At 39.3% G+C, this 25,491-nt stretch overlaps 1 protein-coding gene across 6 annotated transcripts in view; it reads left to right on the top strand.

Moving 5' to 3' along the window:
• NCOA1 (nuclear receptor coactivator 1) overlaps window positions 1-17,917 on the top strand; it is a 218,146-nt gene extending 200,229 nt beyond the window's left edge. For 2 of the 6 annotated variants that reach the window (XM_018055562.1, XM_018055561.1), the window contains exons 20-22: window positions 5,133-5,316; window positions 11,619-11,708; window positions 15,547-17,917. In XM_018055562.1, the coding sequence (XP_017911051.1) occupies window positions 5,133-5,316; window positions 11,619-11,708; window positions 15,547-15,717 (445 nt within the window). In that variant the 3' untranslated portion in view covers window positions 15,718-17,917. Of the gene's footprint in view, window positions 1-5,132; window positions 5,317-11,618; window positions 11,709-15,404; window positions 15,462-15,546 lie in introns of all 6 variants that reach the window. The other 4 variants (XM_018055564.1, XM_018055565.1, XM_013967828.2 and 1 more) reach the window with 4 other exon arrangements.

Here is a 25,491-nt window from a genome sequence, read left to right as displayed (position 1 = left end):
ATCTGGCTTTTTGAATCTCTAGATTTTCAGTGGCCTCATTTTACCCATTTTACTTAGAATTATCTTACTAAAGTCATTTTCCTCCCAAATTGTGGCTGCTAAACTTTTCACACATCACTTGAGTTTTATAAGTGTTTTAATTTGGGTGTGTCTTGGTTCTAAATGACAGGGAAGCCGTTTGATCTGACAACATAATAAGTAAGGTAATTAATGTTGAAAACTTAAGACCATATTCTCTCAAAGTTCATTGAAAGGTGAGAGAGGAAACTTCCTGTTAGAGAACTGTGTAGCTCTCCGTGAGGACTGGTGTCAGCTAGGTAGAAATAGAACTGTCTGTGTGATGTGCAGGAACTTAAGTCTCCTAGTGTGTTCTAATCCCAGCTTCTTGAACTCACTTTAGGTTCCGTGGCCCATCATTATAATTACTCCCTAACAGGCATTCTCAGCCCTCTTGCCCAGCCCTCCCTCTGTTGCAGTTATGCCTAGCAAAATGTTCCCTAACGAGATCTAACTAAAAGCTTGCTCCATACCTACGCCTGATCATTTACATGTGCCTTGAGGAAAAAAAACAACACAGTAATGGTGACAGATCTGCTCACCTTTGCAGTTAAATTCCTTCCTCTCTTTCCATTCCGTATTGAATCTGTCAGGCTTTCATCCCAATCATTCCACCAAAAGTGTTCTTATCAAAGTCTTTACTGTCCTTTACAGTACCAAATGCAGTGAGCATTGATAGCACTTGACATATTCGAGCACTTACTCTTGAAGCTCTTTCTTCATTTGGTTTGTGGAACAGCTCTCTCTTGAGAAAGGTGACTCACCTCCTAACTCTCAGTCTCTTCTGCTGGCTCTTTCTTCCTCATCTCTCGGACCTCTGCTTTAGGACCTCAGAGCTCATTCTAGGACCTCTTCCTCACATCCACTTCCTCCCTTGATTATATCTTCCAATCTTACTGATGATACATGCTTATCTCTATGTTTATGATTCCCAGATTTGGGTCACTAGCCCAGATTTCTGTCCTAAACACCATACCATATATATAGCAGCCTAATGGACAGCTCCACTTAGAAATCTAATAGGCATCTCAAACTTAACATGACAATAACTAAAGTAATATTCTTCCCCAAACTTGCTCAACTCATACTTCTTTCGCATCTCAGTAAACAGTTCCATTCTTCCAGTTATTCAGAAGAAGACCTCTTTTCTTTTTCTCACATCCCACATCCATCAGGAAATCACATGAGCTTCTTAGCAGCTCTCATTCTTTACCTGCCCCACTTGTATACTTTAGCGCAAGCCAGCATCATCCTTTTTCTGGACCACTGCAGTGATCTCCTGTCTCCTGCTTCCATCCTTGCTCCACTACAGTTTCGTCTGCACATTGTGATGCTTTTAAAACATGAGGCAAGATATCAGTCCTTTACTCAAAACATGCCAGCTTATTCAAAATACAATATAGGGCGTGTGACACACTACATAATCCTGCTCCTGGGTACCTCTCTGACCTCATCTGTATTCTCATCACTCACTCTGCCATAGTGGCTTCTGTTTATTCTTCTGTTCCTCAGATATGCCAAGTACATTACATACTCAGGCCTTTGCATTTTTAAATCCCTCTGCTGGAATCTTCTTCTCTCAGTAGCCACATGGTTTGCTTCAAGTCTCACCTTATTAGACATAGATATTGAATGTCACCCTTTCAGACTTCCCTTACCATCATTTCTAAACTCCATTTCCCACTCTTTGGTCCCTCCATTTCCTTCCTTATATCTCTTTATTATGCTTAACATCTGACATATTGTGTGTTAGTCTCTTTATGGTATGTCTCCTCCAGCTGAAATATAAACCTCAGAAGAACAAGGACTTTGTATCTGTTTACTTCTATATGCCCATCCTTTAAGACACATAAGCACTTAATATACATCCGTTGAAGAAATGAGTGCAGAGATTCCCTGTTCCTCAGTCGTATTTTGGGTTCTCATTCAAATATAGACTTGAGTTTTTGTTGTACTTAAGCTGTTTCTGTGAACTTTGACTTTCTCAAATCATTTGAGAAAGAAAATAGTTATCACTAACTTTTCAAACATCCATACTTGCTTATTTAGTTCATGTATAAAAGCTTATTAATCAACACAAGCAACATATAGTTTGTGATCCCTCACTGTCTCTTTTGCACAGTGCAAGATACCATAAGAAACTGGGGAAAATAGCCCTTGTTGTCAGTTTACCTAGAGTGTAGTTAGTGACAGGAGTAGGTTAGAGAGAAGTAAAACATGAAACAAAAACTCACTAAGCAGAATGATGTGATACAGTTTGGAGACAGTATATAACTAACGTGAGTCTTTTTCTTTATCTCTTTGGTGGCAAGAGAAACAAAGGGTTAGGTTAAACAAACCTATTTGTCCAGGCACTAGGGCAGTGTTTCTGTGTAACTCTAGTCCCAAAGGATAGTCTCAGGCCTTATTAGCATTTTAAAGGCAAAGTCCTGTGGTTTAATCCTTTGTTTCTCAAACTTATTTGACCCGGAACTCCTCCCTGTTTGTTAATACCTGTAATATCTGACACTTGCTTTAGGCTGACTTTGTCATCTCTCCCCTCACCACCCCCCACCCCACCATGATTTAGGGGCTACCAAATACCTGGTGCTAGCTTAAGGAAACTGTGGTAACTGCCATGAGGCCAGTCAGGGGTTAGGCGGGGGGAGGGGTCCTCCATGCGTTGGGCCTAAGGTGCCAGTGAACCCCATGATCCATTCCAGGCCGTGGAACAGTGATTAATGCTACAAAAGGGCTTGATCTTCTTTCAATGAGGGAAGAACCCAAAATGGAACTATTGGCAGGCTTAGTTTGAAAGAACTTAAGCTACTACATAGTCCCAAATAGAAATTTGAAAAGAAATTAAATCCTAAACCTTTTTCACTAAGTATGACATCATTGTAGTCCTTGAAGCTTCTGCATGCATTAACTTACATAGCTCTGTGCCTCCACAGTAGTGATTTATGTATCAGTTGACAAATGAGCACTGTCTAAGGCAGAAATGTTCTCATTAGAAAATGGGCAATAGACTAATAGGGTTTTTTTTTTCTCACCTTTAGTTGTGGGGACACTGTCTGACAAGCATACACTCTGCAGACACTAATGGCCCACAGATGCATTATTGACCATTTCCTAGGCATATAATTTTCTTCGTGCATTTGTGTTTTATAATTACTTAGGGAAAATTCACTTCTTTTCTTCAGACATGATGAATAGGCTGTTTCTCAGCCTGTGAATTTCAGTATGATTACCTTAATTTACCGGAAGCTATAAATGTCAGTACATCCTGCTTTCCTCCAAAGAGCTAGCAAGGAACAGAAAAGCCACTGATGGAATCAATAATTTTTGAAATCAAACTCTTTAGAATTAACATTAAAATGGGTGGAATTTTACCAGCAGCTAATTGTTTAAAAATTGATAGATAATCATAAAACATTTGGTGTTTTGTGGAACTTAGCAAAGACACAATGACACACATAAAAAAGCAAATTCATATTATTTTCCTTTAGATGTGTTTATCTGTATCACTATATCATTCAGATATAAAGTTTCAAATTCTACTTACTTGGAGTTTATTCCATACTCTTCTGCCTATTAACAGAAACTGGTTTAACATTGAGATCCTTGGTGTAACAACAGTCTAGACATGGGTGGTAAAGAAAGAAGTCTGTAAAACAAAACATAATTATTGCCCTTGTATCTTGCTTCCTAGAAAAGACATGAAGCTATCTTCAAATCTGAGAAGACCATTGAAGTCTTCAAAAGCATTTTGTTTTCCAAATAAAAATATCTGGTTATACACTTCTGATTTCCTCTTAGTTTATAGCATATTTGAAAGAGGCCAGAAACTGAAACCTTGAGAAGTGACAGTAAGCAGTAGACACTGAATAAAGGCTTTTGAATTTTAATGTGCATTTTTGACTCGATGGACATGTGTTTGGGTGGACTCCAGGAGTTGGTGATGGACAGGGAGGCCTGGCGTGCTGCAGTTCATGGGGTCACAAAGAGTCAGGCACGACTGAGCAACTGAACTGAAGTTGTTAGAAATGCTTTTCCATACCTACCCCCAGAAAATATAATTCACTAGGATGGGGTAAGCTCTGAGAGTCTCAATTTTCAGTGAAGACCAGGGAATTCTCTTGCAGATGGTCTCTGGACTACACTTCAAAAACCATTTGTATAGATGCAGTGAGTGTGTGTCAAGTCGCTTCAATCACATCTGACTCTTTGCAGCCCTATGGACTGTAGCCTGACAGGCTCCTCTGTCCGTGGGATTCTCAGGCAAAAATAGCGGAATAGTTTGCTGTGGCCTTCTCCAGGGAATCTTCCTGACCCAGGGATCATACCCTCGTCTCTATGTCTCCTGCATTGAGGCATCACCTGGGAAGCCCCATAAATACAGTAAAATCTACCAATAAAAGCAATCTGAACTTTATCAGTTGACAGCACTAATAACCCATGTCCCCAATTATTCATTCATGAGATATTTACTGAGTGCCTGCTGCTGTGTATCACTTGTTAACTAGAGACAAGGAATAAACGAAACAAAATACTATCACTCCCCTCAAGTTTTAAGTCTAAGGATATATACCCAATCACAGTATAAGAATGTTACCTTTGAATCATTCATTCCTTTGTTAATTTATTCCGTGAATATTTATTGAAGATTGATACATGTGCAAGGGACTTTGCTTAAAAAGGATATTCTCTGTTTAAGAAGATAAAATAATGTAATAAATTTTAGAATTATTTTGATGATTAAATTGGTAAACTTCAGTTATCTGCAAGATTTACTTAAGTGGAAAACTTTCTTGGTTATTCAGATAATTGAAGCTTAACAACTCTGATACTGGGCCAGATAATTGTAACAAAATGAGGTCTTTTTAGTTACTAAACCCTTTGGATAGAGTTCAGAGTGCATCTGAATGGTTCTTAGTTTTTATATATTGTAATAATATAAAGTCTTACATATAAGTTAAGAATGTAAATTATTTTCTTTGGAATCCTGTATCTGATAATTTAGATAAAGAGTCCAGTCATATTATCCCCATATTCATGATCAGTGGATGTAATTGAGATTCTTTTTGAGTTAACAGTGTATTCAGTCAAGCTATACAGAACCAGCCCACGCCTGCACAGCCAGGAGTGTACAACAATATGAGCATCACCGTGTCCATGGCAGGTGGAAATACAAATGTTCAGAACATGAACCCAATGATGGGCCAGATGCAGATGAGCTCTTTGCAGATGCCAGGAATGAACACTGTGTGCCCTGAGCAGGTAAGTGGCACAGCTGGCACACTTGCTACCCACACACACACCCAGCTCTGTGTCACACCACATTGCAATTCATTATTCCAAAGAAAATCAGTTATGTTCATACTTTCCCAAAGTAACCAAACTTCTTTTTCTTTCCCTATCTTTTGATAATTACTAGTAAGGTAATTTTGACAGATCATGTAAAATTTAAGTCTCATGAGATTTTATTGTTTTAGATTTATTATAAAATAATACATGTATAATACATTGATTGGAACATACCCTTTCTATTCTGAACATATTTTCTTCATTTTTACCTTTCAATTCAACAAACTCAGTACTTACTATATACAAAGTTAGCTCTGTGGGAGACAGTATTAACAAGTTGGGAAGGTACAACCTGAGCAAAAGGTTAGTTGAATAATAGGACAAAACAGTTTTGTAGAAGATATATTTCTGTCAGATTAGGGGTATATACAATTAACCACAGAGGGTTTAAAAGAAAAAGAGTCTGATTAGGAAAGTCTTCATGGAAAATTTGCCTAAAGGAAGAAATAGAAAAGGATATTCAAGATGAAAAATCTAATGAATGTTAAGGGTATGTTTATATTCTATTTAGAGCAGAATTTATGTAGTAAACTTTTTAGGAGGTGTTGCAGGCCATCTAAATGTCCAGTTAATCTTGGAGCCTCCTAAAGATTTTTAAGGAATGAATGGTTAAGTTCAAAGTGATATTTAAGATCTTAGGGTAACTCTCTGTAATTACTATTCTATCAGCAACCACAAAGTAGACTATGGTGATTATACTATAGCCATATAGCCATAATTTATAGCAAGTCATAAAAATATGTAAACACTAATTACCTTTTCTTTAAAATTCCTTTTTGATTTGAATTAAAAAAAAAAATTTTCCCATTGTCCAGAGAAGTTAGCAGGGAAAAGAAAAAACCAACAACCTAGTGATGTTATAACAGAATATAAGAACTAAATAGTATTGTTTCTTGTCCTTGTTATTATGTTGTTGTTTTTCAGTTATTAGAATTATTCATTGTCTCTTGTATATTAAGACAAAGTAATAAAAAATATAATGAACTAGGTAAAAGAATATTACATTTAAAATGTATTTTTTATATAGTTGGGTCTTGCTCTTTTGTTCAGTTTAACAATCTCTGCCTTTTACCTAGAGTAGCTAGATCATTTATATTTAATGTGATTGTTGATGTTGATATTGAAGATTTAAGTCTCTCATCTTATTTTCTTTCTCCCATCTTGTCTTTTTTAGTGTAACTCCTTTGTTGCTTTATTAGCTATAAATAATTCCTGTTGTTTTAGTGGTTGCTTTAGAGTTTATAGTATACATCTTTGTCACCGTCTGCCTTCAAATGCAATTATATCATCTCATATAAATACAAAAATCTCACATCAGTTTATTTCCATTTCTCCCTTCCTATGCTATTGTTGTCATACATATCATGTCTGTCATGTCAGAACATTACCATATATATGTTATATACCCTACAACATGTTGTTAGTACTTTTTTACTGAAAAACTTTTAAACAATTATATATTTTTAAGGTTTAAGTAGGTAATTTCTATATTTCCTCATGTAGTTGTTTCTCGTGTTCTTCATTCCTTGCTGTAGATCCATATTTCCATCTGGTATCATTCTCCTTCCACCAGATCTTCATTTAACATTTTTTTAGTACAGGTCTGCTGGTGGTGAATTCTTTCAGCTTTCATGTGTCTGAAAAGATGTTGTTTCACCTTCGTCTTTGAAAATTCTTTTCCCTGAATTCTAGGTTGGTAGTTTTCGATACTTTAAAGACATTGCTCCACTGTATTTCTGATAAGGTATCTGCTATCACTTTTATTTTTGTTCCTTTGGACATGATTGATCTTTTTCCCTTTCTAGGTACTTCTAAGAGTTACTCTCTTTATCACTGGTTTTAGATAATTTGATTATTATATGCCTCACTGTGATTCTATTCATAGTTCTCTGCTTGGGTTGGGGTTCAGTAATCTTGATTCACAGGTATATAATTTTCATCAAATCTGGAAAAGTATTGGCCATTATTACTTCAGCTATTTTTTTTTCTGTCACCACCCCCCTCCTCTCCTTCAGAGACTTTAATTACACATATTGTAGGCCATCTGAAGTTACCCCACAGCTCACTGATTCTTTGGGCTTGGAGATTTTAAGAGAATATGAGACCAGTCATTTTTTTTCTATGTGTTTCATTTTGGATAATTTGTATTGCTATAATACAAATATAATAGATTCACTATTTTTTTCTTTTCCAATAGCTGATCTGTCAATTTTATCAAGTGTATTTTTTATCTCAGACGTTGCTATTTTCATCTCTAGAAGTTCACTTTGAACCCCTTTTATATCTTCCATATCTCTAACATGTTCAGTATTTCTGCTGTTTTCTTGAATATATGGAATATGGTTATTATAACTGTTAATAGTCTTGCTTGTCACTTCTAGCATCTGCATTATTTGGGAATTGGTTTCAGCTGACTGATTTTTTTTTTTGCTAAATTATGGATCATTTTCTTGCTACTTTCTTTTTATTTCCATTATGGTTTATCACAGTTTATTTAATATAATTTCCTGTGCTATACAGTAAGACCTTGTTGTTTATCCATCCTATGTATAATAATTTGCATCTGCTAATCCCAAACTCCCAGTCCTTCTCTCCCCTACCCCCTTAACCCCTCAGCAACCACAAATCTATTCTCTACCAATTTATGTTCCCACCAACAGTGCAAGAGGGTTCTCTTTTCTGTGCACACCCTATTCAGCATTTATTATTTGTAGACTGCTTAATGATGGCCATTCTGACCAGTGTGAGGTGGTACTTCATTGTAGTTGTTTTTTTGCTGTTTTTGGGGGCGGTTTGGCTGTGGTATGTGGCATACAGGATCTTAGTTCCCTGATCAGGGATCAAACTTGTGCCCTCTGCAGTGGAAGAACAGAGTCTTAACCACTGGACTGCCAGGGAAGTCCCCTCATTGTAGTTTTGATTTGCATTTTTCTCATCATCAGCATCGTTGAACATCATTTCATGTAACTGTTGGCCATCTTTTTTGGAGAAATGTCTGTTTAGGTCTTCTGCCCATTATTCGATTTGGTTATTTGGTTTTTGTTATTGACTTGTATAAACTGTTTGTATATTTTGGAAATTAAGCCTTTGTCAATTACATCATTTGCAGACATTTTTCTTCCAGTCCATGGGTGGTCTTTTAATTTTGTTTATAGTTTCCTTTAGTGTACAAAAACTTAAAATTTGATTAACTCCTGTTGGTTTATTTTTGCTTTTATTTCTATTATCTTGGAAGACTGACCTAAGAAAACATTGGTATGATTATGTCAGAGTCTGCTACTTTGCACACCTGGTAATTTTTTATTGGATGCCAGACATGCGAATTTTACCTCATTTCAGTTCAGTTCAGTTAGTCAGTTCAGTTGCTCAGTCGTGTCCGACTCTTTGCGACCCTATGAATTGCAGCACACCAGGCCTCCTTGTCCATCACCACCTCCTGGAGTCCACTCAAAATCACATCCATTGAGTCAGCGATGCCATCCAGCCATCTCATCCTCTATCGTCCCCTTTTCCTCCTGCCTCCAATGCCTCCCAGCATCAGAGTCTTTTCCAATGAGTCAACTCTTCACATGAGGTGGCCAAAGTATTGGAGTTTCAGCTTTAGCATCATTCCTTCCAAAGAACACTCAGGATTGATCTCCTTTAGCATGGACTGGTTGGATCTCCTTGCAGTCCAAGGGACTCTCAAGAGTCTTCTCCAACACCACAGTTCAAAAGCATCGATTCTTCGGCGCTCAGCCTTCTTCACAGTCCAACTCTCACATCCTTACATGACCACTGGAAAAACCATAGCCTTGACTTAGATGGACCTTTGTTGGCAAAGTAATGTCTCTGCTTTTCAATATGCTATCTAGGTTGGTCATAACTTTTCTTCCAAGGAGTAAGCCTCTTTTAATTTCATGGCTGCAGTCATCATCTGCAGTGATTTTGGAGCCCAAAAAAATAAAGTCGGACAATATTTCCACTGTTTCCCCATCTATTTCCCATGAAGTGATGGGACCAGATGCCATGATCTTCATTTCCTGAATGTTGAGCTTTAAGCCAACTTTTTCACTCTCTTCTTTCACTTTCATCAAGAGGCTCTTTAGTTCCCCTTCACTTTCTGCCATAAGGGTGGTATCATCTGCATATCTGAGGTTATTGATATTTCTCCCGGCAATCTTGATTCCAGCTTGTGTTTCTTCCAGTCCAGCATTTCTCATGATGTACTCTGCATAGAAGTTAAATAAGCAGGGTGACAATATACAGCCTTAATGTACTCCTTTTCCTATTTGGAACAGTCTGTTGTTCCATGTCCAGTTCTAACGGTTTCTTCCTGACCTGCATACAGGTTTCTCAAGAGGCAGGTCAGGTGGTCTGGTATTCCCATCTCTTTCAGAATTTTCCACAGTTTATTGTGATCCACAGTCAACGGCTTTGGCATAGTCAATAAAGCAGAAGTAGATGTTTTTCTGGAAGTCTCTTGCTTTTTCAGTGATCCATTGGATGTTGGCAATTTGATCTCTGGTTCCTCTGCCTTTTCTAAAACCAGCTTGAACATCAGGAAGTTCATGGTTCCCATATTGCTGAAGTCTGGCTTGGAGAATTTTGAGCATTACCTTACTAGCGTGTGAGATGAGTGCAATTGTGCAGTAGTTTGAACATTCTTTGGCATTGCCTTTCTTTGGGATTGGAATGGAAACTGACCTTTTCCAGTCCTATGGCCACTGCTGAGTTTTCCAAATTTGCTGGCATATTGAGTGCAGCACTTTCACAGCATCATCTATCAGGATTTGAAATAGCTCAACTGGAATTTCATCACCTCCACTAGCTTTGTTCGTAGTGATGATTTCTAAGGCCCACTTGACTTCACATTTCAGGATGTCTGGCTCTAGGTGAGTGATCATACCATCGTGATTATCTTGGTCGTGAAGATCTTTTTTGTACAGTTCTTCTGTGTATTCTTGCCACTTCTTCTTAATATCTTCTGCTTCTGTTAGGTCCATTACCATTTTTGTCCTTTATCGAGCCCATCTTTGCATGAAATGTTCCCTTGGTATCTCTAATTTTCTTGAAGAGATCTCTAGTCTTTCCCATTCTGTTGTTTTCCTCTATTTCTTTGCACCGCTAGGATGCTTGGGGTAGTTTACCTTGTTTATGTTCCCATAAATATTGAGATTTTTTTGGGAAATGTTTAAATTACCTGGAAATAAACACTTTGAATTTTTTTCAGGTCTTGCTTTTTTGTTTAGTAGAACTAGAACAGTATTTAGTATAGGGCTAATTTTACCCTACCACTGCAGCAAAACCATTCTAGTACACTACCTGATACTACCTGAATTATGATGTTTTTCACTCTGGCTGGTGGGATCAGAACCTATTCCCAACTCTGTGTGATCTTTGAGAATTATTCCATGTACATCTTTTCAGATGAATCTTTCCTCTGCTTTAGGTAGTTCCCTAAGATCCATTAATCATTAATGGATCCATTAATCAACTGATCAGTACTAAGCTGCAGACTTGCGGGGACTCTGCAGATCTTTAGGGTTTTCTCTCTGTGTACTCTCTCATCTGATATTCTGCTCTATGAATTCTAGCTATATCCTCTCATCTCAGTGAGACTGCCAGGCATTGTCTGGTTCCTTGTCCTCATACTGTCCTCAAATTCTCTTTAGGCAGTAGGCGGGGATCATTGTAGGACTCACCTCAGTTGTTTCCCAGTCCTGAGGAATAACTTCCCTTCATTGCCTTTGTCCATGGTCTTGAATGTGTTCATTTCACACATTTTTGTCCAATTTTTTAGTTGATTCAGGCAGAGGATAAATCTGATCCCTGTTACTGAATCTTGCCTGGCAGTGGAAGTGTTTTGCTAATTAACTTCTGTGAGTGTTGAATTAACTTATTAAAGTTATCATATATAAGAATATAAAGAAGAGTATACAACTAGATGAATTTTCATACACTGAACACACCTTTATAACTGTCACCTAGATCAAGAAACAGAACATTACCAGCAGCACCCCAGAGGTTCTCCTGTTACACACTCCCTTACATCTCTCTCTCCTCCTATGAAGGGAACCACTGTCCTGACTTCTGACAACACAGTAAATTGCTAAGCTTGTTATCCCTGCTCTCTTCCCATTACTTTTCTGTCAGTGAGATTGTTCCTCATTGAGGAATTTGGTCTTCAGCTTAAACAACTAGCTTGTAATCTGGTCTTATACTTCCTTTAATAGATAAATGATCCAGCACTGAGACACACAGGCCTCTACTGCAACCAGCTCTCATCCACTGACCTTCTCAAAACAGAAGCAGATGGAACCCAGGTCAGTAAGACAATTCTAAGCCCAGAGCTGTCAAATTTTATCTAGATACACAGGAAAGTTTGTATAGCATCATGGTTGACAGCCGGACCTTGAGAGTCAGAGCTGGGTGTGAGTCCTGGCTCTGCTCTTAGCCATGTCATCCTAGGGGTGTTAAGGAACTTTCCTGAGTTGCTGTGTAACCAGCAGAACTAATCTGTTCATAGGATTATGAGAGGGTTAAATGAGTTATGCTTTCAGAATGTTTAATCAATATTAAGTGTCAGGATAAGGGATCACAGATGGTGACCACTAATTGCTATTTGTAAGTAAACACAGTGCTAAAACTTGTGTGTAATCAAAATACCTCAAAAGAGCTCAATAAATTCAGACAAAACAGAATGCATGTTGTGTACTCTGCCTCTTTTTAGAAGTTTGTTTCAGAGCAATACAGATAACAGGGGTGGCCACTTTCCTATATTAACATAAATTAAGATTTTTAAAAAGTACATAGGCCTTATGTGAAGGTGGAGGAAACATGAACAAAGAAACATGAGCCATGTTTGCTCTTTAGGTGAACTATGGTAAGACGTGAGGAAAGAAAGCTATGATTTGCCAGGCGTTGTGTTAGGCACTGTGTGCTTCGTCTCAGGCACTGTGTGCTTCGTCTCATGTAAGCATCAGTATAACTCTATGAAGGAGTCAGTTTCCCTTTTTTCTCACATAGATGAAGAAACAGAACCTGAGGAGATTTGACTATGTAATTCACAGGAAAGAAAGTGGCAGAGCTGAGGTTCAAGCCCAGGTCTTTCTAACACCAAAGTTCATGCTCTTTCTGCCATACCACTTAGGGCCTGATAAAACATTCAGACATATGCACATGAATTATTACATAACCAAAGAAGGCAAATGCAGATTGATTACAAGTAACAAGACCCATAACCATTCAAAGAAGGGAGACGTCGTAGAGATGGTCAGAAGAGCATCTATGTGGGAGATGGAACTGAACTGGGCCTTGAAGGACAGTTAGCAGAGCAAGTGAGTAGAAAGGTATTGTGGGTTTTGGAGGCTGGGGAAGGAAGTGAGCTTGAAAGTCCAGGGGATTGGAAGTTAGAGGGCACAGAGACAGGGAAACAGTAATATCAGCATAGTCCTGGGAACCCACCCAACAAGAATAAAGGGTTTGTAACAAGAATTCATTGGAACTAAAAATGGGAGAGTAGGTTGGGGCAAATTTCCAAGGGCCTTGAATGCTAAACTCCAAGGGATTCAAATTCAGTCCTGCGAGTGGACCATCATTCCTAAAGGGGAACAGTGATGAAAGACCTAGTTTAGGCTTCATCTTAAGGGGGAGAAGGGGAAGAGGAAGAGCACTGGGCAACCAGCTCTGAAAGAGGAAAACCCGTTAGGGAACTGTGTTCATAGTTGGAGCCTCAGGAAATATGATCTGAGTCCTGTGTGCTGTGTGAAGAGAGGCTTTTGTGCTGGGGGAATTGAGGTCTTCATTTACTAGAAGTTTCTTAAAAGTCTCATACTTACAGAGACATATACTGGGGTAACTTAACAAATTACTTAAGACAAAACACCTGAGTTTCAAAGTTCCTAAGTCCTGGGACAGTATTTGAATTGAAGTAGAAACTGCGTCAGAAGATCTTAAGAGGTTGGGACTCAGCTCTCACATTACCCCTCTCACCTGGCAAATCATAAGCTTTGTTTTTGTATTGCTTTGCCTGTCTGTGAAGTTATAGCAGTATCAGAAGTCCTTTGAGATCTGGTCTGAGGCACCATGATTACGTAATAATTCAAAAAGGCTGAAATATGTACTTTTGGGAGTTTGGTTTAATCTTTTCAATTTTTAAAAGTTCTAAGTAGGTGATCTTTTTTAATATAACATTCTTTTTAAAGGAGCAGAATTTTCTCACATTTGTTTTATCATGCCTTTATCAACAATTTTTTTGAGTTTAGAGGCACAAACACCTTATGTATTTCATATGTTGAAACATATAAACAAAATTCTGTGTTATTTTTCTTTAATCAGCCATTGCCTAAATGCACTGTAGTTTGTGTTTATGTTAAATCTCAGTAGCAAAATCTTCTTTCTATAGTGGCTCATCATGAAATCTCTATTTGCTCTAATGTTTTTGTACTTGCCAGACGAAAGCTGGGGAGTGAGTTAGATAGAAGTATAAGATAGTTGTACAGAAAAGGAGAAAGGAAAGAAATAGGAGAGAAGGACTAGGGGAGGATTCAAGGCTCTCTGCATTCGGAGAGCTGGGATGGGGAAAAGGAGAGAACACAGGGGAATTGTTAACACAGAGAGAGATGAAGGCCAAGGTTGGAGCTCTAGAGGGAAAAGAGTAGGAATGAGAAATTACAGAGAACAATGGTGGGTGGAGGGCACAGAGGCAGCTACAGAGCACTCAGACAGAGAGCTAGTGTATGTTAGGTACACAAGAAAGAGCCCCGAGAAAGAAGAAAGCCAAATGGGAGCCTAAGGGAACAAGAAGCAAAGTTTGGGAAACTGGGGGAGAGAGGAGGATGAGGAGAGAAACGACACTAATGTACATAGAGATTTAATTCATCAGACACAAAAACACTCGGCTCAGAAACCATCAGCGTTATCCAAGAGAGTGGAGTAGAGGTGAAAGTGAATCAAGTGAATCCTGAGGAGAAAACATCAGGCATTAGACTGATGAAGAAGTTGGATAGTCGGGAGATTTGACAGTTGGCCTGTTAAGGTTGATGGAAAGCAGCTTTTATTCAATTAGGACAGAAAAGTTTTCAGAAATGCTGAGTATGATTGGCATGAATTTAGTCATCAGAGACCCCCCAAAAAAATCTTATCACTAATCTAAAATACTTCCTGAACCTATTAAACACGTACAAGTTTGCCAGTTGTGGAGACAGATAGATGCTTTGGATGCCTTAGAAGGCATCTCCACTGTTGGTCTGGAACATTCACAAGTGTGATACTGGCCTCATGAGTTCTACAAGCGACTTTCTAATAATAAGACTGGTTGGTAAAGACTAACTCTGGCTTTGTTTTCCTGATAGAAAATGTTAAAACTATGTAACCTTAGACTTTTCAAAGGAATACGTGCGTTATTACTGAAAGTATTAAGCTCTTACGGAAAAACCGGAATGAACTTTTGGCCAACCTGATAGTTAAAGGGAAAATTCACACTGTTCTCAGCTAGTAGTTTAGTGTTATTTTCAGCTCATGCGTTTGGATGGACTGTCTATCAGGAAAAATAAGTTAAGTATAAAATTGTTCTACTAATATTTTGCTGTAATTCTAAAGGTAATATGTAAAGAAGCTATGTAATAGTATATTAGATACTACACAAATCCTCTGGACATTAATTTTAGTAATACTCATGTCCTGTTACTGAGTTGTGGTGGTTTTTATTTTGCTAATACTGGGTTAGAGCCCTTAATTTTCTAATATCATAAAGATTTTTTTTTACCCTCCTAAAGTCATCCATAGAATGCTTTTATAACCAGTTTTCCAAATAATATGCCTATTTTTTAAACCCACCACTGGATACCCAGACTGAAACTGGGCTTTTCCCAATCTTGGCAATATTAGCAATGATGCTTATTTTCAGTATTGATGGCAACCCTGTAGGAGGCTTGACCATTCCAATTTTGATTTTATTTTTAAAGTGTGAACTTTCCAGAACCCTGAGCAAAATGAGTGCAGCGATTTTCTTTTTGTAGGACAAGAAGACAGAAGAGTTCTTCTCTGTGGTGACTACAGACTAGAGGAATGCTCTAGTGAGTTTCCACTTCAAGTAGTACCCACTCATAAGCCGGGGGGGCAGACCCTTCTGTCTAAACACATCTTTTATTTGTGTTCCAGCAGGTGCAACAGGTTCAGGTGTTTGCTGACGTCCAGTGTACAGTGAATCTGGTAGGCGGGGACCCTTACCTGAACCAGCCTGGTCCACTGGGAACTCAAAAACCCACGGCAGGACCACAGACCCCCCAGGCCCAGCAGAAGAGCCTCCTTCAGCAGCTACTGACTGAATAACCACTTTTAAAGGAATGTGAAATTTAAATAATAGACCTACAGAGATATACAAATATATTATATATTTTTCTGAGATTTTTGATATCTCAATCTGCAGCCATTCTTCAGGTCCTAGCATTTGGAGCAAAAAACAAAAAGAAAAAAAAAAGAAAAAAGTTCACTTTTGTTGGGAGATTGAGAGATGTTTTTGTTTCTTTCTTTGTAAAGGCCTTGGATATTGATAAAATAACAAGGCAGAACAGTTGGACAATCTCTCTCTTGAGCCAAATTTAATTATTCTTATTTTTGTAATCAGTCATTGGCTTCTTATCTGGATGAAGACTTTTGGAGGAGAACCAGAAGGACGAGTTCTAAGGGCAAGATGCAGCTCCACTTCAGCTGGCTCAGTCCTGACCCTGCCAGGGAAGAAGGGCCCGGTGGGGCTTGGCCCGTGTCCGTCCACCAAAGGCTGTCACACGTCTCTGAATCAACAGCCCTCCCCTTCCCAACCAGGCAGCTTGTGTGTACAATCAGCTTCTTCTAGCAACTCTGTATCTGTTGGCTTCGAGAGAATATTTTGCCTCCACATATGTACCCCTTCTCCTTTTTTAAAAGATGGATTTAAACCAAGATGCCTCCAGGAACGAGGACGAAATGAGTATATTCACAGAGGAATCCAAAAAAAATACAATTTTGGGGGAAAATGCAATAATTTTTGATGAGATGGGTGAAGGACAAGAAGTGAGTTATGTCAATTATTGTAGATACAATTCTCTGATTCAAATCTGGAAGAAAAAAAAGGCAGCCTGTTCTTTCTGCTTTTATTGTATTAACAGCTGAGGTTAGCTAAAGTTATTTAAAATAAAATTAAATTTATGATTCAAGTAGCTTATTTTTCCCTTTAAATCTCACTGTACATATATATGATTTTTTGTAGAAATTGATTTTCTTCTGTTTAATTTTATGGTTTTTATTATCATACTCTTGATTTTTCTAAATTTCTGTGTGTGGAAATATAACATTGATTGAATTGCAGTTACCTTTGGCTAGTAATATTTCATTATTTTAATAACCATGACGCCACGTATGGATTTACTTTGGGTTTCAAATCAAAATGTCACTGCCAGAAAGAGCCGTTCCAGACGAGCCTAGCGCCTCCTGCCCCGGCGTGTCCCTGGGATCAGCTGACTTGAGAGTGGTGCAAGGAATTCTCACCAGAAGTACACAGACCACTTGTACAGAGAAAAAAGTAATACTCAAAGGAAAAATCTTCATTTTTTTTCTCTTTTTTAGATTGACTTTGGGAATTTGAATTCTCATCAGTGCAAATATAAATCTCTCTATCCTGCTCCGAGGCTAATTGGTACCATATCTTCCCTTTGTGTCTTGTCACTGTACCACGTCTTATCTCATCCTGGCCTCTGAGTCAAGGACCCAGTGAACTGACTTTCTAGTTCTCGAAGTTCCAACTGAAAGGCCAGGAAAGCCTGAGAAAGGGATTGTGGAAGAAGCAAAGGTAGACCCCCGTCCCTCGCCTTTACTGCCCGCCCCGGGCCTGTGAACGATGACAACATCTGACATTGTGCACCAGCTACCTCTGCTTCCATGGCAGAGAAAAGGCCATAAGAACTAACAATGGAAGAGGAGCACGGACTCAGACATCAAGGAAGAAGCCATTTTCCCAGGTCCTCTTTTCTGCATCTCATCACCCTTAGTTACAAGTAACATTGAACAGCATCTATTCAGAACCTATACTGAATAAAAAGATTTATGGAAGGGCTCAAGTGGGTAGCAACTATGAAACAGAAACAGGACACTCAGTTACAAACATTCTTTTAGTTTTTCAGAAAAATGCATCCCTGATTTCATTCATTCCCAGCTTGAAAGCCCAGCCATATTACTCTATTCCCTCTCAAACTGTTCTAGGAGGTCATTTCTGTTTTGTTTGTGATACTTAGACGTGCAGACTTCAGGAAGTTCGCCTTTAACTTCAGCATTCCAGATGAAGTTTCCTGACTCAGTGCTTTTTGCATAAGGAACTAAAAAAAAAAAAAAAACGGTAAGGAAAATTGGAGATGCTAACATCCTCCCCCATCCCAACTGCACCTTAAAGTATGCATGTCACCTTCAAGGTTTTATAATTGCACTGTTTGTTTTATGTATGTACAGATTAAAATTATTGCTACATTTGAGGAAAATAAAATTGCTTGCTTCTATGTAATTCCTGTCATTCCACAGGAAATTCACTTTTCCAGCTACTGAATCTATGAGTTGCCTCTTCTTTTACAGGGAGGAAAAGAAGCTTACATCGTGCAGAAATTGTCAAAACCCAAAATGACTAATGATAATTAAAGGATAATAAAAAATGATTCCTGAAGCCAAAGTTCCTCAGAGTCACCCTAATAAGAACCAGCCCAGTGAAATTTGAGAAGGTCCCAGTGATAGGAGGCTGTGAGGAAGTTCTAACTCTGGCCACTTGTCTGATGATTAAACGCTGTGGTCCTGTTGTTTCTTGACCCAGGAAATCTGGTCCAGGCAGCACTGCCTGGCCACGAGATAATCTCCTTCTCATAGTCACTGGTGTTTACAGACAGACATTTATTATTATTACACAGATGTTAAAGCTTACTTGAGGCTCCTTCTTGGCAAAGCATTTTATGAAAATCAGGTCCTATTTCTTGTTTGTGTGTTTTTAAGACAACCAGATCTACCAACACTTGGCCACCCAGAGCCAGTGGGGTAAGGAGGGTGCGCAAATGGGATTTTAGAGGGAAGAGAGGGGATCTGTCACACACATACTCTTACGCATAACCACACACAGATTTTGTCGCTGTTGTCTGAAGTCATACTTTTGGGGGAGCAAAGCCTTTTTTCCAAAAGTCAGGATAAGGTGGAAAAAAAAATGTTTCTCTTAGATGAAGCTGAACATTGATTTAAATTTATCTTAAGGTAGGGGTGGGAAGGCATTAGAAAAGCAAATAGTAACAACTGAGGAAAAAGTGCGGTTGATATAGAAGAATTTCGTCTTGCCTAAGCAAAGTATGGTTTTGCCTAAGGTAGTTTCCTCACTTGGAAACTGTCTCCTGGGTCCTCCCAATCAAAGAGAAAGAAAGGACCATTGTCCGTTTACATAGGAAGTTGTGCTGATTTCCTTGCTGATGTTAACTGCTCTTCCCAGAAGAGCTGCTCCACTTGAATACAGTGAATAATTCAGGGCAAGCTCAATCCTTGACCATTCCTGCTCCTCTGAAAAGAATCTTGATGATTTAATTAAGCCCATAAATTCTTTTTTATTGGAGAAATCTGCCAAAGGAAGCATTCCTCCATCCAGAACCCTTTCTGCAGCACTAAATTAGTTTTCTTTATATGCTTTATGTTCATTGCCACAAGAGCTCTTAACAAGATTGAAGAAGCACAAAGCTCTGGCCTCATTCAGCACATTTTATTGTCTTTATCCAAGGCACAAAGATATGGAAGGATTCAGACAGATGTGAACGTTGCCCTCTCAGAGCGTATATACACATTGCAGGACTTGCATAGTTATAATCACAATTGGATAAAGTGGTATAAAGGAAGGGCTTCCCAGATGGCACCAGTGGTAAAGAACCCACCTCCTAATGCATGAGACATAAGAGAGACAGGTTCAATTCCTGGGTCAGAAGATTCCCCTGGAGAGCATGGCAACCTACTTCAGTATTCTTGCTTGAAGAATCCCCTGGAAAGAGAATTCTGGCAGGCTATGGTTCACAGGGTCGCAGAGTCAGACATGACTGAAGCAACTTGAGCATGCACACACAGTATAAAGGAGAGTTAGAAGTTTCTTTGTGAATGAGACCTTGTCTGGTGACTCAAAGAAGGTTCCTTGAGGAAGAAATGGTATTTGAAGTGAGGTTTGCAGGATGCAGAGAAAGGAGCTCGGTGAAGAGCACCCTGAGAATTCTGAGAAATAGCATATATGAAGGAACGCCGGGAGGCAGGAAAGAGCCCCAGAGAGCTACTCTTTTCAACTGGTAACCAGTGCTCTGAGTTCTCAAACATGTTATTAGAGTTATGTCAGCCAGTGGAAGGAAAAGTAATTTAAATCAGCCTTTGGCTCCAGGAGGAATATGAACTAGGCTTTCGGATCCTCTCTTAGAAACTGTGCCAGCCAGTAGCTGAGGTCTCTTCCATAACAGCCCTATCCTGCCAGAAGTTAAGGCTTTTATATCTTTTACACAGTCTGTTGGAGCTGATGATAATTCTAAAAATTCAGGGAAAATAAATTTGCACTGTAACAATTTCTAAGGCACTTTTTAAGTACATTATCTCATTTAAACCTCTGCAGTCCTCTGAGAAAGTTGTAAAGAGAAAGGCCATAAAAGAATCTGACTGCAATACAGGAGACATGGGCTTGATCCCTGGGTTGGGAAGAGCCCCTGAGAAGAACATGGCAACCCACTCCAGTATTCTTGCCTGGAGATTCCATGGACAGAGGAGCCTAGCAGGCTTCAGTGCATGAGATTGCAGACTCGGACACAACTGAGTAACACACACTGGAACTGGGACTTGAAACCAACTCTTTTGATTCCAAGTTCTGGATGATGGACAGAGGAGCCTAGCAGGCTTCAGTCCATGGGGTCACAAAGAGTCAACACTAACACACACACACACACTCAGAGGAACTGGGACTTGAAACCAACTCTCAATTCCAAGTTCTGGATGATGGGCAGAGGAGCCTGGCAGGCTTCAGTCCATGGGGTCGCAAAGAGTCAACACAACTAACACACACACAGGAACTGGGACTTGAAACCAACTCTGAATTCCAAGTTCTGGATGAACTATTCTGGACTATATGATTTAGGGCTTCATACAGGGTGTGCAGACTTTATGACTTTTAAAAACAGTCTTTGCAAACAAGGCCCGTTCTCTGGAGGCAGGCAGAGAGCCTGCCCTTTGGAAGTCTGAAATGGGGTGAGCTTTAGCATGAAGTCAGCAGGAGTCACGACACAGTTTGGGAGGCATTCTGTCCCTGCGTATCTTAACAGGAAGTGAGTGAAGTTGCTCAGTCGTGTCCGACTTTGCGACCCCATGGACTGTAGCCTACCAGGCTCCTCAGTCCATGGAATTTTCCAGGCAAGAGTACTGGAGTGGGTTGCCATTTCCTTCTCCAGGGGATCTCCCCAACCCAGGGATTGAACCTGGGTCTCCCGCACTGCAGGGAGACGCTTTGAAGGCTCCATGAAATGACAGTGTCATTCCCTTAGTGTGAAAGAACTTTGGAAAATGTGGGTCCCTTGTGGGGCAGGTGTAAAAGGACCGGCAGAGATCCCTTTGGTGAGCCAAGAAATTTGGCTTCTTGGAGCAGATCACGGGAGCATTCACTTTTTCTTCACTCTTGATCCTTCTGAAGATGACAAATCTTTCTTCATTGCTGGAGGATAGCCCTGGTCTAATCGTTGGTGCTTATCTCAGAACTTTGGTTGTTTGCGCCACCAGCAGAACTAAGCATCGCTTAGAGGTATCTGTGGCCAACCTGAGACATTGGCTTGAGGAAAGAAGACTTAAAATGCTAAAGGAATAATTTCCATATTCCATCAGGTTTTCCTCCCACTCCAGTGCCCAGAGGTCCTAAGGTACAGAATAAAACAGACCTTAGACCGAGTTTTTAGGGTTAATACCATTTTATATGAGCTGCTGCAGTACAGCCACTCTGATAGGAAGTGTGGGAAGCACAGACATTTCCCTCCTTCCTAGTAATGGAGATGATTATAATCAGTTAAATACTTTCACTTCTGCTCTGCCAGGCAATATGCTATGCTAATACTCTTGTGCTAACAATTTCGTAGTTTGTACAGCACATTCACATACAATATGTCATTTGATCTTCAAAATCCTACAAAGCAATGAGAGTAGGTCATAGTACCATCTTACAAATGGTGAAACTGAAGCTTGGATAAATGGTCAGGTGGCTGATAAGTGCTGGACCCAAGAATCCATCCTTGGGCTTTGTGTTGAAACTGGCCATTGTTTCCACTGCCCAATTCAACTATTAAAAGCATCTTTAGACAGTGACATATAAAGACTGGGAATCCTAATGCGAAGTTTTTCTCAGGAACTCAAATTCCTTCAAAGCTTGTTGGAGTTTCTGTTTTGAAAATAAAATCTGGGCACTAATTTTGAATGTGTTAAAATACTGATTTTTTTTTTTTGTATTTTAAATTTGTGCAAGGGAAATAGTTCTCAAGCAAGTCCCTGTATTCTCTGAACAATTTCATCTTTTCCCTTGAACCCAGTGCTGCTTACATTAAAGTGCATCTTAAGTCCACTCTTCTAGCCAAGATCTCTCTTCAAGATTCAGTCCCTAATTTCCAACTGGTGAACATTATCATGTAGATGGATGCTATCTCCACTTTGCCTCCCCTCTACCCCCACCCCCATCAGCACCTCAAACTTAAGCCCTAAACCAAATAACTTATTTCCCGATAAATAGCTTCGTTATCCCCTACCTGAATTAATTGCATCATCATTCTGTTAGTGGTCATTTTCAACAACTTCCTCCTGCTCGTATTAACTGAATTGTAAAAAAGTTGTCTTTTGTAATGCCTCATAGCTATCTTCTTTCTAAACCTATTGATCAAAGATTGAATTCTAGACTGTTTTTGTTGGGGGTGACTATAGTAACTACCTTCGTGCCTTTTACATTCATCCTTCAAAGTCATCACAGAAGTCTCTTTAACACAATCTTCAAAATCTGTTAGTGACTAACTCTTGCCTATAGATGATCTGAAATCTGCCATTTAAGCTTAATGACCCTCTACACAGTCCCTAAGCAAATGATCCTGCCACACTGATCTGGCCTTCATTCTTGGATTTGCCGTGTTCCCACTTCGGTTGCCATATTCATTCTCTTTCCCCACCCTGTAATGTTTCTGCTTTCTCCCTACTGCTCGTCCTTCATGGCTTCGATTTAGGTGCCCTTTCCTTGAAGCCCTCCTTGGACCCTACACTTAGATTAGATTCTGTTCTGCCTTGTGCAGTGTTGGGACCTCCATTTGGCACTTGGGTTTAGGTACATGTTTCTCTCTTCCACCAAATTGTAAGATTAAAGAAGTTCACATCTCTCCTTTATCCCCCACTCACTGCCTTCTACATAGTAGGCTAATTGATTAAACTGCCAATTGAAGAAATAGATGCAGAAGTAGTGTTTTAAATAAGGGAAATGAGCTGATAGACCAGGGGCTGAGTTTTCTTCCTAGAGTCTGGGTTGTTAAGCTAATGGAAGATTGCAGATTATCCAAGAGTTCAAGAAAAGATCGTGATTCTATCCTGTTGGTTGTTCCCTTTTTTCATGAAATGTGAGCCTCCACATATCTGGAGAATTTATGGAACATTAGCAGTTTTATATATATTGGGGCTCAGTTGTGGCACAAGGGATCTTTGTTGTCACGTGCAGGATCTTTCATTGTGGTGCACAGGCTCTGTGGTTTGCAGCACGTGGGCTCAGTAGTGGCAGTGTGGTGGCTTAGTTGCCCTGTGGCATGTGGGGTTTTAGTTCCCTGACCAGGGATCAAACGTGTGTCCCCTGCATTGCAAGGTAGACTCTTATCCACTGGAACAACCAGGGAAATCCCAGCAGATATCTTTAATACTTCCATTTTTGTAAAGGTGGTGTCTAAAAAAAATTAATACACATATAAGTTACTCAAAAGTAGCACTTCATTACTGACTGATCAAGCTTTATATTTATCGATGACACATGCTACTATTACATCCTTTACTTTACTCAGCAATTACTTCCCCACTGAACTGATTGGACTGACTACACTTGATGAGAAAACAGAAAAAGGCCGATCAGGAGAGACAATCCCTTCTGGTTTTCCCTCCCAAAGTGAGTATACAGAGTGCCCTACAAGTTGTTCACCCACAAGATAATGCCACCGAGAAATGATGAAATTAAACAAGAGTAAGATGGCTTTTTGTGAAATTTTTAAGAGAAATTAGATTGGCCTTTAAAACCAGTGCCTCTGGAAGCTGAGCGACAACTTGAAAAGCAGACAGATGGGACAGGTAATGAACAGGAAGAGCTCCCTGTAACAGAACAAATGTCCTACCTGGAATTTTCCTCATACCTGAAGAGACAGCCCTGCTTAGTTCTGCTTTGTTTTCAAATCTATAGTAATTTATTATACACCTGCCTGTAGTAATTTATTATGCACCTGCCTGGCTGCATATTTCCTGTTCATTTTTTTAACTTGCAAACTTTTATAAAATAGGCATTAATTTTTAAGTTAGCTTTTATTTTTAATATTCTGCTCATGTTGGCATTAGTGTTTTAAATGATAATTACTTAGTAAGCTAGACTTTCAAGTTCACCCAAAACCAACTGGGAAAAAGGCTTTACATAGAAAATACTCTATTTAAAGACTCATGCACATCTAAGCCTAAGGTTTAAAATTTCATCCTACCATCTTCTGAAAGCTTTATTAAAGCTTTTTATTAAGAACTTTTCATGTTTATATTAAAGTAGAAAGGTTAGTGTAATGGGCTGGTTCTAGGTTTTTAAGTCAGTCTTTGATAACCCCAAATAAAGAGTCACTTATCAATTTCAAAAAGCAGGTTGTAGTTAATCTTGGGAATTTTTAGGGTTTGTCTTTTGAAACATTGCACAATAACTATTTTAAAGAATGAATATTCTTAACAATGATAATATATGTTCATTTAGTACCTGCTATTCATTTCCCAGATACTATTCCAGGCACTGGGGCTACGTCCATGAAGAAAATGAAAATCCCTGCTCCCCTCACAGAGCTTGTCTTCTAATGAAGGTTGATTTGACAAACTAACAAAATATGTGGTGTGCCAGGTGATTAGTGCTATGAAGAAAAATTAAGTAGGAAAGGAGGGATAGAGAATACTACTGGAGGAAAGTGTTTGCAGTTTAAAACAGGAAAGTCAGATCTTCAGAGAAGGAGGCATCTGTGTGATAGTATGGAGAAAGCTTTCTGGGCAGAGGTGCAAAAGTCTTGAGGCAGGAGCCGAGTGAATGCGGGGAATAGTAGGAGATGAAGTCAAGGAGGTAATGAGGGTCAGGAGGTAGAGCTGTGTAGACCAATACAAGAACTTTGGCTTTTACTCTGAGATGACCAGCCATTGAAGGATCTTAAGCAGGGGAATTACGTGATCTTACTTGGGTCTTGGAAGAATCACTTGGGATTTTGTGTTGAGAATAGTTGTGGTGAAGGCAAATGCAGAAGCAGATAGACCTGTAGGAGCCTACTGCATTAGTACAGGTGAGAGAAGATGGCTTGGACCATCTTCTCCGTCTGCTAAGATGAATCGTAGCAGTGGAAATTGTGAGAAGTGGTCAGGTTCTGGATGTATTTTGAAAGTAGAGACAACAGTATTTGCCATCTTATCAGATGTGGAATGACAGAAGAATCAAAAACAACTCCAGGGTTTCTGGCCTACACAACTGGAAGGATCGAATTTCCATTAACAGGGATGGGGGAAAAGAGGCAAGTATATTTTCTGCCATAAGTTTGAGATTCCTATTAGACATCCCAGAGGAGCTGTCTAACCTATAGGATATAGAGGGGGCTGAAATTTAGGGGAGTAGCTGGGGCTGAAGATACAGATTTGGAAATCATCATTTGATTAGTTTTTAAAGCCATGAGACAGAAAGATAACTGGAACCCACGTGTCTTAACTAGGCCATCTCCCTCATACTAAATCATCATGCCAAAGTAGGGTTTATTCCAAGGACAGAGATGGTTCAGTATTTGAGATCTTGCACTGCAAGTCACCATGGTAACAATG

This window comes from Capra hircus, chromosome 11 (assembly GCF_001704415.2).
Source record: "Capra hircus breed San Clemente chromosome 11, ASM170441v1, whole genome shotgun sequence".
Taxonomy (NCBI): Eukaryota; Metazoa; Chordata; class Mammalia; order Artiodactyla; family Bovidae; genus Capra; species Capra hircus.
Note: the sequence above shows the minus strand (reverse complement) of the source record. Positions and strands in the feature narration are given on the sequence as shown.